The sequence below is a fragment of the Vanacampus margaritifer genome, chromosome 17 (assembly GCF_051991255.1).
Source record: "Vanacampus margaritifer isolate UIUO_Vmar chromosome 17, RoL_Vmar_1.0, whole genome shotgun sequence".
Classification (NCBI taxonomy): Eukaryota; Metazoa; Chordata; class Actinopteri; order Syngnathiformes; family Syngnathidae; genus Vanacampus; species Vanacampus margaritifer.
The window spans coordinates 13,905,934-13,923,763 of NC_135448.1; the positions used below are offsets into that span (position 1 = coordinate 13,905,934).

The following is a 17,830-nucleotide window of genomic DNA, read 5'->3' on the forward strand; positions in this document are numbered from 1 at the left end:
GAATCCGTCTGCTCCAGGGGCTTTTTTTTTTTTTTTTTGGGGGGGGGGGTAGCAGTCAACACATCCTAAAGAATTGTTTACAAAAGTACCCTTCATCAGAAGAAAACTTCAGAAATGAATAAATAAATAATGAGAGAATAGATTTTCAGGATTTTGTTTCAACAAGGATTCTTAGTTTTTAGACAAAAAGCGATATAATTATACTTGCACATTTCACTTTTTTTTTTAAGTACTTTACTTCGTTAATCTGAGCCATTTTAAATGTCGGCTAATACCCATTTATCTCCATTTATACGAGGGTGTGTACACTTATGCAACCACATTATCTATGTTGTTAATTTCAACATTCTTCTGGGAAAGATTTCATTAGCATTGGAGTAACCTCGCTAGTCTCTTGCCTTGCCTCAGCTGCCTGCCATCTTGATTCTGGCCTGTTTTACTGCCGCTTCCCCTCTCTCCTAGTGTGAGATAATGATGACAACATTTCACACAGCAGCTGTAACAATTGATATGAAGTGATTGGTGATGACTTTAACATGATACAAAACATTTCATCATCAGGAGAGAAGATTTTATAAGTAGAAACAAGATTATATACAGTACGTTTACAAGATTCTATACGTTCAAAACCAAAAGTGATAATACAGCACATGGAAAAGAGAGACACAGTATAACAATGTATATCTCACGAATGTATACATACATTTTCTTTGAAAGCATCATTCCCGTTTATATAACATACCGGTACGTATTTCCTGCTTTACACGTACCCCAAATAAACACCCCCGTTTCACTATTTTATTTTATTTTTTTTATAGTGTTTACACAGTTTACCCATGCTTTCATTTCCGTGCTACTTTAAAGCTACTGGCAAAAAACACACACACGACCAACCCAATGATTATCATTTGATTTGACAAAAAAAGTGAGCATTATGCCACTCGTCGGCTCCCCTCCAGTCAAAGCGTCGTCTTTGATCGATCCCTGGGCAATCCCCCAATTTCCATTTAGTGAGCCCCGGGTCACATGAACACTCACTTTCAAGGCACTTGGACATTGATTCGCCATCAGCACATTAAGAGCCCCACAGTTAATTACAGGACAAAAAAAAAGGCAGGGGGTGGCAACTTTACACCCCGGACACGATTAGGAGGGAGTGCACGCGTGACAATAAAAGCCGTTTAGTGGAGAGGGAGCAGAGACTTGGTTGGGTAATGAGTATAAATGATTGGCAGATTTGTTAGCTACCGTTTCGGCTTGTTTGTTGACCGGGCACATGGAAATGTTACTTTTTAACTGTTTGTTAACAAATAGTAGGTTAATGGTAGACTACGGCACGTTCCGACTTGTGTACAAATTTGGCTTCCGTTCTAAAATTACCCCTCTAAATTTACTTATATCACAAATATTCAAATTTTTTTTATAGCAATGTCATAATTCAATAAAAAAAAAAAAAATACACAATGTTCATCGATTTAATGCATTTGTGACGGCATGTAAGATCATGTAGCACTGCTGCATTTTCTGTCAAAAAGCGAAATCATTAATCCATCTTTCGAACCACAGCTTCCAATTGAGGCTGTTATTTACATACACGCTGCACACAGCATGCTCAGATTGCACTCGCCATATTCAACACAAGCCAGGCCAATATATTAGGGATAGACAGATTATCGTACGGGCCGATATTTTGCAAATATCTGCATCACCGTTTTTTTAATTTTTAATTTTTTAAGTCTGACGGCCAATAATAGATCAATTTAAAACTGTGTCAACTTCAGGGAACTACTTACTTAACATTTGAAAAAATTATAAGAGATTTTGTTTTTGTTGGAAATATACCACGATGAGAAGAAATGTAACATTTCAGATATTTCGTAATTTTTGAAAACTTTGTTTCACTGTAAAAAAACAGTAGGGAACCATTGTTCAAGTTTTTACTTCACTTTGTAAGACATGCAGATGACCTTGAACTTTTTGTTACCATTTCAAAACATTTTGAAAATGTGAAAAGTGGTTCAATGAACGTACGCTTAAAAATATTGACAAATTCAAGCGACGCCGTGAAAATGAATAATCGGTTTCCAAATATTGGTTATCGTGCGCTACGATTGAACGCTACAAAACGGTTAGCATAAATCCTGGTATGCCACGACAACTGTCACAAAACAGGATAAAAACGGCATCAAACGAACACGATATAATCACCCCGTCCCATTTCGGACCGCCTCCAAATTTGGACACACCCACTTATATACTGTCAAGTATTTTTTTTTTTTTCAAATTCATTGGGCATCCATGTCTTGTCCACGGTGGCATGAATCGGGGCCGCCGCGGCCTCCGGGACCCGCCTCCTTTCATTGCATGCATCCTTAATCAAACAAGCCCTGTTTACTTTATGAACCGGCAGCAGCCTGCTCTAGATAACATTGTCATTTGAAGTCACTTCAGAGAGCCCGGCAGTCCCCGAAGGTGGCAAGGGAGGGATCTAAAGCGTCAGGTCGATTGTTATTGTCGGAAGCCCGGGCCGAGGTCTCCTCCGGGCTTCGTCTCCTCTAATGGAAAACCATTGTCTGGCACCCAGGACATAACGCGGGCGCAACGGAATACGGCCAGGCTTTTGTGGACTTACGCACCAGGCGGAATGTTCTAACCCCCCCCTCCCGATTCCCACTGAAAGCTATTTTGGATTTGTAACAGCCATTGAAGTCGATTCTCATTAAGAGGTACAAGCGGAATAGACTGCACATGGGTGGGGTTTTCTGACATCGCGATAATGCATTCAGAAAAAAAAAATAAAAAAAAAAATAGCTGCCTTTTCTTCACACTCTTAATGAGCCTAAAGCGTCACAACAACGTAACATTAAGGCACTTATATATTGATGTAAGTGGATGGCGTGGAGGTTAATTAGCACGCCGCAGGTTGCGTGATGTCACTTACCTTTGCATATAAAGCATCTTTTATTTAATTTTCTCCGCTAATAAGTGGGCAGGTGATGTCTAATGTAGGAGAAAACAAGACGTCCCCGCCTCCATCTTAATGAAAAGAGCGGGTTCAAAGTCAGTTCAGAGCACTCCCGCGTCTACGGAACATATATACAGTCAGCGGCCTCGGGAATGCGAAGGAAATGTTCTCAGACAGAACATCTCGAGAGAATGAGGAATTCGGTTCGGCTCACGGGTTTACTCGCTCAGTGATGACGTGAGATATGCACCTTTTTTTTAAATTTTTTTTTTTATAAACCGCCTCCCTCTTCTTTTATTGCATCTCAACTTCACCTGTGAACATGTTAGTCCAGCGGGGAGATATACAGTATCTTTGTGATCCTTTGTGAGCCTTTTGGGGGATTTTTTTCTGTGCTGTTCGTCACATCTGTGGAGGGGAAAAAGAAGAATATGAGCCATTGTAAGTTAAAACATGAGCAGCAGTTTTTTTTATTGTGGTTTGCAGTCTATTGACGGCATTAAACTTTAATATCATTCCTCTAACGTCACTGCAAGAAATCCCATGATTACCAAAGTTGATTATTATAGCAAGATACATTTTAGACCACAAAATAAATGGGAAAGCTAACAAAAAAAAAATTGTTATCTGCTCTTAATACCAGATGGCGAGTCCAGTCCTGCCACTATGGAGTCTCCTGTGAACATGCGTGTTTTTGGAATGTGGGAGGAAGTTGGATTACTGCAATAAATCCAAACAGCTCACAACGAAAAACAACAACAACAACAACCAGATTAGACACTGATCTGATTGGCTGGATCAGGATCGGACGATATTTAGCATTTTATGCAAAATTGATGTCATTTCTTAATTTGCCCCATTGACCAATGACATTGAATAATGTTATATTTAATATTTATCCGCATTTTTTGAAGATTTTTTGGAGTTTACTTTTTTTCTCTTCATGCGTTTCAATTGCCATCAAATATACATGGGTTTTCACTATTTCCTTTCAAATTGGTAATCAGTTATCATTATTTTCAAACTCACTGATCTGTCGACAATTCCTGATTTTGTAAAGCCTAAAGCTACCCAAAAAAAAAAAAAAAAAACTAACACTTAGAATAAAAAAAATACAAGTTTATTACATTTGGCAATAACAATCTGGTTTAATGTTACCTTATTATTTTGTAACATGCAAAAGCAATGTGGAAACATAGCATGCTAATTAACAATAAGGGTTAGATTATTAATATTCTATTACAAATATTATGAATGAAATGTGAAACATTTTTTTAAAATAATTTTGTGAAAACATGGCTTCATTTTATCCTCCTAAATAAAATAGTTTTGTGGCAAAAGTGATTACTTTAATACTTTGTCCTGCACTCCCAAAAATGTATTTATATGTTTTTTATGTTTTTTTTTAAAGGCTTTTATACAACTTCTGACATGAAGAGTTTGTTTAAAGCAATGGTAGTTATTAAAATTAAAAAAAAAACGACCAGCAGATGGCAGCAGAGTATAAGAGGTCAACCATGGCCATGTTGCAACAAGCTCTTTTTCCCATTGTTGTCAACAGGTTTGTGAATAAAGACGAAACTTAGCTATATTCTAATGCTAATTGCTGCAAAACGGAAACAGATACAAATACTTTTTTTTATCCTGATGAAAGAAGAGACTCTAATCTTTCTTTTGGTGGGTTCCATCTTTTTTATAGTAATAGAACACAATATTCTGTGGTATTAAAAACCTTGATGCTAGCTAGCTGGCTAGCTCCCTAGCAGGTAAACGAGCACCAAGGGAGCTAGCTAGCTAGTGCTTGGGGCTAAAGTCAAACTGTGGCAGTGGGTTCTACTTTCTGGACCTGGATTTGCCACCTCTGGTCAAAATCCAGTAAAACAGCCGGGAGCGAAGGTGGTTACTTCGGTGAAAATGGTTGGGAGAGAATGAGTTAAATATTGCAACCCAGTGTTTTCTTTAACAAAACAACAACATATATTTAAATGGAACACACATTTAACAACATGTATTTAAATGATTTGAGATCTTTTTTGGATAGCAGCGCACAAGGTTTGTCTTAAAAATATACGACTACACGACTACTTTTACGTACCTTTTGTGCCAATGAGGTAATGGACGGCCTAGTAGGTCAACCTAAAGTGGAATATAAGCAACACAATTAGCCCACCAGTTAACACTGATCACAGCAAAAACATTGACACAAGACATATTGTAGTTTATGGATCCATTATGTGTTGCCTTAAAAAGCTCATTGAAATGTTACAGCGATTTATCACATAGTTTACATTCGTTGTTAAAGATGGCTAATTATCCTCAGCTTTGCGACCTAGACACAGACAAGATAAACATGTTACATTTAAGTTTAGAGAGCGTTTAAGTGAAACTATGTTAGTTCGAGAGGTTAATCTGGGTCCGGTTGTATTACCTTGTGGGGGCGCTGGTCTTTTTAAACAGCTACTGCCGTCTTCCCTCTGCTGAGGTCAGCTGGGGGTCATTTAGAGTCTCTTTAACGGACGGGGCAAAGGCGGGCTCTTTAAATGGCTGGGCCAGGGCCACAAGAGCGCAGGGAGTAGAGCAGAAAGAGCAATAAAAGAAGAAAAAAAAAAAAAGAAGAAGAAGAGAGAGCAAATCCCCCAGCCGGGGATGTGAACTGGCCTGAGAGGGTGTCGAGGAGGCCTTCATGCAGGGCTACGAGCCGTGTCTGTCGGGGTAAACACTCACACAGTTAATGCGGGTTTACGGATGCCGCTCGACATTATGCGGACAAACAGAGAGGAGATCTCAAAATCTCGACTTCCCCACAAAGTCAAATAAGGAAAATCCCGCAACTCTTTTTGTTGTTGTTGTTTTGTCTCCTCTTTGTCTGCCTTTTAGTTTAAATTAAAGTTGGATTTTATCGAGTCAATAACACCAGTTTTTTTTTTTTCAAAATGTTTATTCAGCATCGACAAGAGGGAAATATTAAAGGGCTTATATAAGCTATAAAAAAAAAAAAAATCCATATAAGCTCAACAAGTCTAACTTGAGGGAGGGAAAGGGAACATATTCACAAGCATATGAGTTCGTCAAGTTCATAATTAGGCCTTAGAATGTCTATTCTATCATCATGTCAAAATGACCCATTTAAGCGCATAAAAAAAAAAAAAACGAATAATCACAAATGACAAAAGCCTATGGACTATTTTGCAGATTTGTGCATTTGGTATTAAATTCCTATTTATTAGACGCATTAAAGAGGTTTATGAACACAATTGCATCATGACTAAAACAGCTGACAAACATCCACATTGCACCCCATGCTTTCATAAGCCCTTTAACACCGACGTACTAATATCTTACAAAAATGACGAAACAGCAATACAATATGTATACAGTATGACTTATGTTCTCTTTTTTTTTTTTTTTCTTGGAAAATGCATATATTACAAGGGTCACATTTCCACTTACTCCTCAAGAAAAAAGATATCTACAATACCACACGTCCTAGTACTAACTTTAGCGATGAACCAATATTTCATTGAAGTATATGGAGGGAAATACTTAAAAAGTCGCACCCGGCGGCTCACCGCGACTACGACAAAAGTGAAATTAGCTTCATATGTCTTACATAGCTGGAACTCAAATCACAAATTCATGTCTGTTGATTTCTGAAAGGACAGAAGGATACATTCTGAAAAGTTTTAAGGTCAGCGTGAGGCCCACACCGAAAAGAAGATATTTTGGAGGAAAGGAAAGTTAACTAGTCAGAATTTATGAAGAAAGATTATAAAGTGAAAGTGTAGCTTGTGTTGGATTTTATATCACAGGAATAAAATCACAATATTAGGAGTAAAATTATGGAATATTATTTTGGACAAAATGTTGTACTTGTAATACAATCCAAGACTTTTGACGCCCTCGACGTGTCAGGTTAGGCTATTTTTGGCGAGCTTGCCAAAATCTGTCACAAACTGTTAACCTGAGATTGTCGTTCCGAAATCAAGTTCGATTGTTAATTAAGGATGCTAAAAAAAAAAATAAAAAAAAAATATGCAGACATTGTATTGCAAGTATTTAGCGGTGCTCCAGTGCTCTAGCATTAGCGGCTAGCTCATAGCCGCTAAGCAAGAAAGACGACAAGAGAAGCAGAGTTACAGACGAAAATGACAGAGTTGACGTTCCTACTGATCACTTTTTTTAACAAACCAGGCTTACTCAACCAAAATCAATAGGGAGAGGTTTGTCTAAAATCTCACTAATATTTGTAGAGAGGAAACGTGTATTCTGCTAATCTGTCTTTTCACGCATGCCAATGTGGTATTCTTTCATTTTTGACGCAATAATGTGAAAATTTTTATCACAGAGCCTTCTACATGTAAATTATGTTTCACGTGAAAAAAATCAATTTTATTTGAATTTTTTTTAGAAAATTAGGCAACATTAGGAGTAAACAACAAGCTTGTTTTACTTTTGTAAGAGAATAAACGACAAACATTTTTAATATCCCCAAATCAGTTATTAATCAATCACAGTAATTTCTGGACTATAAGCCGCTACTTTTTTCACTTGCATTCGACCCTGCGGCTAATAAAAAGGTGCGGCTTATCCATCAGATCACAAGGGGGCGCACTATAAAAGAAGCGCAAGGCAGAGCAAAACAAACCAAGTGAGCCCAAATACAGTAAGAGACACAATACAATACAATTTGCACCCTCATAATGGAAAAAAAAAAAAGTAGCGGTAAACACGTGCGGTAACATTAAAACATCTGCGGCTTACAGTCAGGTGCGGCTTATATGTGTAACAAACTCGAGTATTCCCCAAATTTAGCTAGCGCGGCTTATAGTCCGGTATATTATAGTCCAGAAATTACTGTAATTGTCAACAATATAAATATCTCTAAAACTAAAGCCAATTTAAAAAAAAACGGGTGTCATTTTAAGACTCAGCAGCCCATAATTATTCAAATCATTACGATACCTTTGGCACTCGGAAAGAAAAATAAAGTAAATTGATGGCTAGTTATTATACAAGGGATTTTACAATAAGGAGAGGAGCTTTATTAGTAGTAGTGCCACCATCAGGCAATTGAAACCATTTTGGTGGGGGGGGGGGGGCACTCATCATAATGTTGTGTTTTTTTATAGTCTATGACTTCACTGTCACAATGATATTACGATTTTATTCCCTTCATATTTTTTTTTTCACTTTTCAATGGAGTGGGGCTTCCCTTTTCAAAACCAGATCTCACTCATTCAGAGTCCTTCTATAATGTTTATTTTTTTTATTTTTTTTTATTCCATATTTAATTTCATTTCTAAAAATGTGGGGACATCCATAAAAAAATCCATTACTTGGGGTTGGAACTGCCGCGAGGACTCGGGTGTGGGCCGTGACACAGTTCAGTATCTGGAGTACGGCTGCTCTCTGTACACTCCCTTGGTCGTCCTCGCCGACTGCGCCTTGCCGCGACTGTCCGCCCACTCTTCTTGACCTGATTAAAACAGGATTGCAAAGTTTGCTAAAACATCCACAATCAAAACCTTTCACATTTCCCAATCCACGGTCTATTGATTCCAACGCGTACCTGCCAGAACTCATCTTAGATAATTGAACGAGGTGATCAAAGGTCTCCTTGAAAAGCGCCCGTTTAGGGGCTCCTAGCAAAAAAGGTCACGATCGGCCACGGGTGCCATTGGAGTGAAAGTGGCGCTATCGATGGCACCTTTTGTCTGATCTGCAGCCAGTGCTGAGACTTCCCCTGGAGCTCAGGCTCACAAAGGCTTGTGTATCCAACCCCCCCGCCCCTTCCCCCCTCCTCTCCTCTGTGTACAAGCTGCCGGCAGCACGCAGCCGATACCCCTTAATTAAACCTGTCACCCTTTCGCCGAGTGTCACTTTGAAGAAATACGCCGTTTTAACCTTGCGTTTTGAAACCAAGGATGGGCCCCCGCGCGGACGCCGTTATCAGCTTCCTTTGAGCTGTCGCCCTTTGGGTGACCCATGCCGAGGTAATACAGTAAAAACACTTGGCAGGTTTATTTTATGTGGCGCCATGCAAAATACTAATGAGCGAAATGCGCGTGATTCTTTTGCGTAGCGCCAAGAAAAGTTGGAAAGTTGTTTGCTAATCGCTGCGACTAAAAATAGAGACTTTGAATAAAATACACTAAACATTTAATGATGCGAGTATTTTGCCAAATAGTAGTCAAAAGTGCAACTGGACTTAAGTCAACAATGAGGCGACAAAGGACATGATTTTCCCCCCCTTTTTATTGCACTATGGATGTTTAATTGTTCAGCGTCTTGAGTTGCACTTTAATGTATGAAAGGTGCTATACAAATAAAGTTTTTGTTTAAAAAAAAAAAAAAATAATAAAAAGAGAGCAATGATGATGACATGTCAAATCGGTAAAATTACCGAATGAACAATACTGAGCTCTCCAGAAAAAGAAAAAATAAATAAATAAATAAAGTAAAATAAATAAAGTTTTGATTGATTGATGAAAAATGATCAATATTGTGATGTGTGGTATCATCATTATGGGTTATGCTTAGGAGGAAAAAAAAACAGGACTATGTTGGTAATTTATGAGAAACAAAGTCATACTACAACTAGATTAAACTACTAAACATAAATTGAATATTCAAATGCGTATGGTAATTTTATCAGAACGTAACTACTTTTACTAGAACAAATTTGTCATTTGTAGAATCGTGATAGTTAGATAAGATAAAATTTTCCCTGTGCCTGGTTGTTAAATTCTTGGTTATTTTAACCACTGGTAATTGCTGGTTAAATTCTTAACCCGCCGTTATATTTGCGTTGTTCAAAACATGGTCACGTTGTTAGTGAACGGTTGAAAAAAAATGACTCGGAAGGCCAAAAAAAACTGACATTGGCAACCGAATCCAATCGCAGAAGCCGGATGAGGACCACCAGAACTTACTCCTGCTGTGAACCACATCATAGACTTCATGTAGCATTACCAAATGCCAAAACTACTGATGAAATGGTATATTCATTATTTTGACACAAATTTGAGATAATTTACCAACAAAATGTAACGTGGTATGACCACATGCTTTTGTTTAGTCAACCACACTGTTAAAAAGTTAGCAAGTGTTTTGACTTTTAGTTCTTTAAGATTTGAACAACAACATAATGGTGCCGTTAAACGTAAATTAAGGGTCGGTTAAATCTACTTAACCAGTGGTTAAAAAATAACCGATTTTTTAACAACCGGACACAGTACAATAATGTCTGAAAAAAAGTAGTCACTAGAATAAAGCATAGCAAAATGTGTGCTAGCATCATAATTTAAAAATAGTTTCATGTAATATTTCTCGTAAAATATCTACATTATAGTACCGGTTGACTTTCTTTCCCTGGACTTGCAACTTTAACGTTCGTTCATAAAATTCTTACACTAGCACATTTTTGTCGTTCTTTATTGCCATCTTTTTTTTTCTTTTCTTTTCTTTTTTTTCTGGAGAGCTCAGTATTGTTCATTCGGTAATTTTACCGATTTGACATATCATCATTGCTCTCCTTTATTTTCTTTTATGTTTTATATGTGGGTGAGTATGTGTTTTATTTTATTATTACCATCTAATATTTCCCCTTAAAACTAGAATTACTTTTTCTCTTAATACTACAATGATATTATCACAATTTCACAAGAAACCAAGCCAGCTAGTGTTGAAATGACTGAAATAGTCGTCGTTTTAAATAGCGTTTACAAGTAAAGGACATATCATTATTGAAAGTCACAATTTAAGGACAAATGTCAGCTAGCACAACGATGTAGTCAATGTCATCAAACCGTATGTTTTGTCTTAGTACTGTACTGTATAATAAGACAACTGCCAATGACAATTGTGACGTTAAGGTCTTTCCTCAGTAAAAACAAAATTAGGTATGCAAGCAAAATGCAACGGAAAGGACGAAAGTAAATGAGCTGTCAGCCTGAATGTAGCTGGGGGATAAAAGCGTGACACTGGTGGGAGACGCAAGGGCAGACAAGATGCTGATAAGCAGACTTTTTTTTCCCCCCCCAAAAAACTCACCGTACGACTCGTATGATTCACCGCCTTGTCCATATTCATAGTAGTCGTCTGAGCTGCAAACAGACAAAAAACAGCATCCTATCAGTAAATATAGTATAGTAAAGCTTTAGAGCGCCTTGTTGTTTGCTGTGAGTGTGCGCACATTTAGTGGAGAAAGATGCAGGTGTGGTATGACTAGACATAAACAATAATAAATATGGAACAAAAAAAAAAGCAGCACACCCGTGTTATTTATTTGCGGTTCTGCGAGGATGCAGCAACTGAGCACGGAGATCGACGAGAGTTGGCATCCGTAATGAAAAACAAAAAGACGGGGCGAGCCACTTCCGCGGCAAATTCGCTGGCGTGCACTCGAGGCGCCGACAGAACAATCGCCTCAGTCGCGGTGGAGGCAATTCATCATAAGGCTGCCACGGAGTCGACGCCAGCCGTCACAGCTGGGCCCTCGCCGCCTGTCTGTCTGTCTGTCTGTCTGTCTGTCTGTCTGTCACGCCAGCCGGCATGTGACAGCGGCGCCTGACTGCCGCGCGGATTAGAGGGCTGAAAACACCTGAAATCTTGACGCCACGCGACCGCTCCGGGCACGCAGGTGACAGATTGGAAGTAACGAATAACGGTTTATTTTAAACCCAGCGCGACGGCGGCGGAGGGCTTCAGCAACGGTTGCTAAAAGGCAAGACGATTGCTCCTATCTTGTGTATTTTTTTTTTTATCTGACATGGACTGTTTGATGTAACAACTACGAGTACACACATGCAGATAATCAGAATTTGATCATTTTTCCCTCTCAAAAAGTCAGCAAAGGCCTGAATGTCGTTTTCACCTACCTTTCAATTAGTCGGCAAAGGCATGATTTTTAGATCTGTAAATGATTATCCTGTGCGAATGGTGTGCTGATCGGAGTCCACACATACAAATAATCAGGCCCAATTAGAGCATATTTCTTCTCTTCTGATCCAAGTCAGTCATGGCCCGAGTGTCAGATGTCGCGAAATGAATATCCTTAGTGATAATCCTGTGTTGTGGGGTGTTAACTCTTTGACTGCCAAACATTATCCAAAAAACAACCCCGACAATGCCAGCCGATTTCGAGTATTTTAACTCATCTTTCGAGGCAAACAGAATATTGTGTGTTTTGACCATATAAACATGGTGGGTGCCAATTGGAAAATCGCGTTCCATTCTTTCATTAGAAAAAAAAAAGGTATGATTCTACCTTATTCCGTTCTTTAGTAATCATTATTTGAAAATACCGGTAGGTAATTTGAGTGACATTGAGCAGAAATTGAAAAGATAAGGAGAAAACGAGCTTTTTGTGAAAAGATACATTTTCTGCCCAACAGTGACTTTGACACTAATATTTTATTGTTTAGTGACGCTCTGTGAATTAGATTTAATGTGATAAAAGCTTTGATCATTCACGTCATCCTTGAAAACGTTCAATTTCATCAGATTTGTCATGTTTCATTGTAATTCCATACACTGGGAGCCTATTGAAAACAGATACAATGCTGCCATCTGCTGGCGATAGTTAGTGGCTGTTTTGGGATTTTACAACCCCAATGACAAGGCAGTGTTGCACTATTCAAAAAAAAAAAAAACGTAGTTGACGTCAATTGACGTTATTGGCGGCATTCATTAGGATTTTAGCATACGTCATTAAACGTTTTTGGCGGTCAAAGAGTTAATAGGGTTAATAATTGGGTCTAATTGGAGCATTATTCCCCTCTTCTGATCAAAGTCAGCAATGGCTTGATTGTGTCTTTAAATGATTATCCTAAAATATTAGCTTGTGGTGTAGAATGTATTAAGTAGTACACACACACACACACACACACACACACCAATGATGAACATTTTTCTTACAATATAGGTCAGCAAACGCCGATTGCTGGATACATATAAATGATTATCCTGAGTGATTATCCTGTTGCATATGATGAACACATACTGATAATCAGGCCTAATTGGAATTTTTTTTCCTCTCTTCTGATTAAAGTCAGCAATGGCCAGATTGTTTCTAAATGATTCTACTGACCAATTATCCTGTGATGAGGGGTGGGCTAAGAGCGACCTTTCATCCCTGATTTGCACTGAAAACGGCCTGGCCGACAATCGTTAATGTTAAACCTGTCACAGCACTAAATTCTTCCGTTATTATCGTAGCGTTCCATCAATATCTTCATCAATCTACTGATTGGTTCGTGAATAATTTGTCGAAATAGTCTTAACTTCCTAATCTGCGTGTTGGTGTGTGGCATGCACACAAAAAGCACGGCAAGGCGCACGAACGCACCGAGCCGTGCTGCAGAACAGCTTTAAGAGCCACACTTAACAGCCAGCGACATCAATGTTTTATTGCGTGTGTGTGTTTTTTTTCTTTGTCTTTTCGGCGAGACAATCGGGTCAATGGAGGACAGTAGGCGGAACCGTCTTAAAAGCGTTTTGGGTGGCTCATCGGCTGCGGGAGTGGCGAGAAGGGACAAGGGGACAAAATTTGGACAGCCACCATGAGATTGAGTTTTTTTTATTTTCTTGAAATAAACATCATGCAATTCTAATTTCAGAGAATCCTTTTGTCACAAACGGTGCTTGAGGACACATTTTTGTATAACGATGGGCTTTCCTGTACACAACCGACTAACAAAAACAACAAATGAATTCTTGACAGCACCAACCCCATTCTGGGGTGTAAGGCTGTCAGCTTTTTTTGATCTTGATTTATTTTAAGCATCTTTCCAAGTCAGTTGAGCTGGAAACCGCCGCCGATGCGCCTCCCGCCTCGACAAGCGCAGCTGACAGCAGGAAGACAAAACTAAACGTCAACTTCGCCGTTCGCTTGCATTTCACAAGGTGAGCACTGATATAATGCTTGCTTTTGATTGGCAATTCATTAAAAGGATACTTGACTCATTGAGCCATTTTCAGGAGTAAAAAGTTCATATTTTGTACAGAATGATTGTGATAACTCATGAACAATTTTATACCTTCAAAAACAAAATTTTCCACGTGCTGTCGACTGAAGATGACGTAACCTGTGCTGAGGAAGTCGGTAACAACCAATCATGGCTCAGTTTGCTGACTAAACACAGAAAACAGGTGAGCCACGATTGGTCGTTACCGACTTCCTCAGCACAGGTGATGATGTCATCTTCAGTCGACAGCACGTGAAAAAATTTGTTTTTAAAGGTATTAATTGTACAAGAAGTTCATTCTGGACAAAATATTAACTTTACTTCTGAAAATGGCTCAATGAGTCAAGTATCCCTTTAACTCTGACTGCCAGACATTTTCAGAAACGGGATGTCGCCAGTGCCAGCCGATTTAAGCATTTTGACTGATCTTTCAAGGTCCACAGAAAATGTTGTGTTTGGACTATGGAAACACACATACGACCAAATGAAAGATTGAACTCTCATCTTTCATCAGAAAAAAAAGTTTGTTTCTACCTTATTCCGTTCTTCAGTAATCAACAATAGAAAATGGTTAGTTTCACCGAAATGCTCTGTTTTGAAACAAAAAACGGAGAAAAAGAGCTTTTTGTGAAACGATATTATTTCATGCACTCTAGTGAATTGTACACTTCTTTTTGTCCATGAATGATGCCACAAACACCTAAATAGTGCGTTACTTTTGTAATACACCACCACCAACAATGAAAAAGTGTTTTTAGATTGCAAAATACGTTTATTTCCATTCAACAGTGTAACAATTTGACAAAACAAATTCGCAAACTATTTACAAATGTGCGCAACTGTGGTACTATTTACAATTATGTGGATGTTTCAAATACAGTTTTTCTTTTTGTAACACTGCCCTGCGTGCAAGGAGATGGAGCAGGATTTGCACAACAGATACGTTTCACTTCGATTGTTCGTTTCGCGTGCAGACGTTACACTTTCTTGACGGCCTTTTTTTCCGGGGAATAGCAAGTAGCAGACTGTACCCACTCCGATGAATATGCATTGGACTCGGGGCACTCTTCGTCGTCCGATTGAACGTCCGCCTGAGCGTGCTCGGTTGTGCTCCGCGTTTTCCGGTGTTAGCATCACTAGCCCGTGAACCTTTATGACGTCGTCATAGCCGCCGCGTCAGCGCTTCCAACTTCGCCGTCAACCTCGGAGTCACCATCATCATCATCGATGATGATCATCGTCGTCATCAATGTGCTCTTTAGCGTTGGTCAATGCTTTTCGTCTTTGAAAAAAAATGCTCGAGCGTGAGCTGCTTGCAACCGGTCGCCATTGTTCTCTTCCCTTCCCCAGCCATTGTCCCCTCTAGCTCCGCCTCACGTCTTCTACTGACGCCTACCCAATCTTGTCAAAAGAGAGTCATTGCTGCCATCTAGGGGCCAAAAATAGTCATTAGGCTAACTAGATCTGCTTGAAACTTTCACCACAGCTGGCCAAGGCTTTCCTCCACCCGTTTCAAAAAAAATAAAAATTGGATGACGTCTTTTAACGTCATTGGCGGCCCTCCGTAGGTTTTTACTTGACGTCTTTTAACGTCCATGGCAGTGAAAGAGTTAATGATAAGGCAGAGGTTCGAAACCTGGGTTTGATCGAACCCCTCAGGGTTCGGTGAGTCAGTCTTAGGGGTTAGAGGTCAAGACACATACCCGACGCAAATGATATGGACAAATATGTGCAATATGAATTCACATGTGTAACAAAATGTATGGTGTTCCACAGGGTTCAATTCTGGGACCTCTGCTTGTTTTCATTCTATCAGCTGCCCTTGGGTTCCAACTGGTTGTTTTAAAGTGCTCTTTTTTCCAAAAGAATGTGCATAGGAAATTGGTAGGGTTCATTTATTTCTGAACAAGCTTGAGGAACGTTGGTTAGGACGCCATTAGAAGTAAACAACCACTCTGACCGTCTGTGAGTCACTCTGTCATGCAGCAAGAGGATCCAACTTGCGATATGGTGCTGTCACAGGTATAAGCGAGCTTTGCCGTTCTAAATAGGCCATCTTTTGAATTGACATTCATTAGGAGAAGGCCACCGCTGCTTTGTGTCACCTCGCTGGTAAGGCACATCTGTCTGGAAATTCTGGTCTGGACCAGGAGACACAAAGACAACAGAGCAAAGTGTCTTTCATTGGGAATGTGATCCAAGGCCTACTTTCCCTCAGGTGAACAAAAAAAAAAAGCCTCTGTAGTGCATCTGTCATCTCAGTAAATGGCTCATCCTGAGCCTTGATGTCGCTGTTAGGGCGAAACAGATGGGAGTGTTAAAATTGAATGATGTAGTACACGACCCAAGTGGACTGTGTTGTCTTACGCCGCCATTACTCTTGACGTCCGCGGTGATGAATCTGAAGAGACCTCACAGCACATTAAAGGAGCCGGCGGAGGTACGAGGTGGAGGTGCAAGTCTCATGTTGACGGCCTCGAGTTTTTCATTTTGTATATATATATATATATATATATATATATTAGGGGTGTGAATTGCCTAGTACCTGGCGATTCAATTTGTATCACGATTCATAGGTCTCGATTCGATACCGATTAATCCCGATACGAATCTATAAATTGATTATTGCAATTTCTTTTCACTCAAATTTAGAAAATACCAATCAGTAAACTTGTACATGTACACTGTAAGATTTCTATAAAAATGTGTTTATTTATCTGAAAATCAGGTTGCAGTCCGTTTCATGTTTGAACAGCACTGAAATAGAAATATTAAGGTTTAATGTTCCATTAATATAACATTCTTCTATGCTTAATGTTTAACTCCTAACCCCCAAGTAAGACGTTTTGTTGAATATTCCCATAAAAAATGTATGCTTAAAAATCTATTTGGCCGCAATATATATATATATATATATATATATATATATATATATATATATATATTAGGGGTGTGAATTGCCTAGTACTTGGCGATTCAATTTGTATCACGATTCAATAAATTATTATCGATTAGTCGATTCGATACCGATTAATCTCGATACAAATCTATAAATTGATTATTGCAATTTATTATTTATTATTAACTCAAATTTAGAAAATACCAATCAGTAAACTTGTACATGTACACTGTAAGATTTGTACAAAAATGTATTTATTTATCTGAAAATCAGGTTGCAGTCCGTTTCATGTTTGAACAGCACTGAAATAGAAATATTAAGGTTTAATGTTCCATTAATATAACATTCTTCTACGCTTAACGTTTAACTCCTAACCCCCAAGTAAGACGTTTTGTTGAATATTCCCATAAAAAATGTATGCTTAAAAATCGATTTGGCCGCAATATATATATATATATATATATATATATATATATAAAAAGTTTAGTTGCCGTGAGCAAGTTTTCTGAGACTGGGTTTCACTCCAGAAGGCCTCAATTGTCTTTCCTGTGCCGGATGCAGCAAAGCAGCCCCAGAACATAACCCAGTCACCTCTTTTCCACACTAAGATATTCAGCATTTTAAACTGGAAAAAAAACAAACTATTGTGGTTGTAAAACTATGTCCACACTGGACTATACTGTAGCTCCAGATGGGAGACAATTAAAAGTTTGTCACCACTTGTGCAACTTTACAATGCAAATGTTTCTCTTCTCGTCAGGTGATCCACTCTTGGGTGTTTGTGCAGTGTAGCTTTGTGCATTTGTCCACTTCAACACTGGCAAATTGGCCCCAAAAGCAGCCGGAAAGCAATGTTGTGCAAAAAGCCAGCGGAGCGGCGAGGGCGTCGGACAATAAAGCACAATATGGGCAGTGTTTTGTTACCAGCGCAAAAATGTTAGTGCAGCATTTTAGTTGTGAAAGCTTTTCTAACTTTGCATCAGCCCCTCTTTTTCACCG

At 38.9% G+C, this 17,830-nt stretch overlaps 1 protein-coding gene across 2 annotated transcripts in view; it reads right to left on the reverse strand.

The window, feature by feature from the left end:
* Positions 1-530: 530 nt before the first annotated feature.
* khdrbs3 (KH domain containing, RNA binding, signal transduction associated 3) overlaps positions 531-17,830 on the reverse strand; it is a 106,885-nt gene continuing 89,585 nt past the window's right edge. Inside the window, exons 8-11 of one of the 2 annotated variants that reach the window (XR_013289029.1) lie at positions 11,018-11,070; positions 8,302-8,441; positions 5,061-5,101; positions 531-3,373 (exon numbers count right to left, since the gene is read on the reverse strand). Coding sequence is in view for 1 of the 2 variants with exons in the window: in XM_077549498.1 (XP_077405624.1) it covers positions 8,350-8,441; positions 11,018-11,070 (145 nt within the window). In the remaining variant the exon portion in view is untranslated. Of the gene's footprint in view, positions 3,374-5,060; positions 5,102-6,144; positions 8,442-11,017; positions 11,071-17,830 lie in introns of those variants that run through there. The other variant, XM_077549498.1, reaches the window with a different exon arrangement.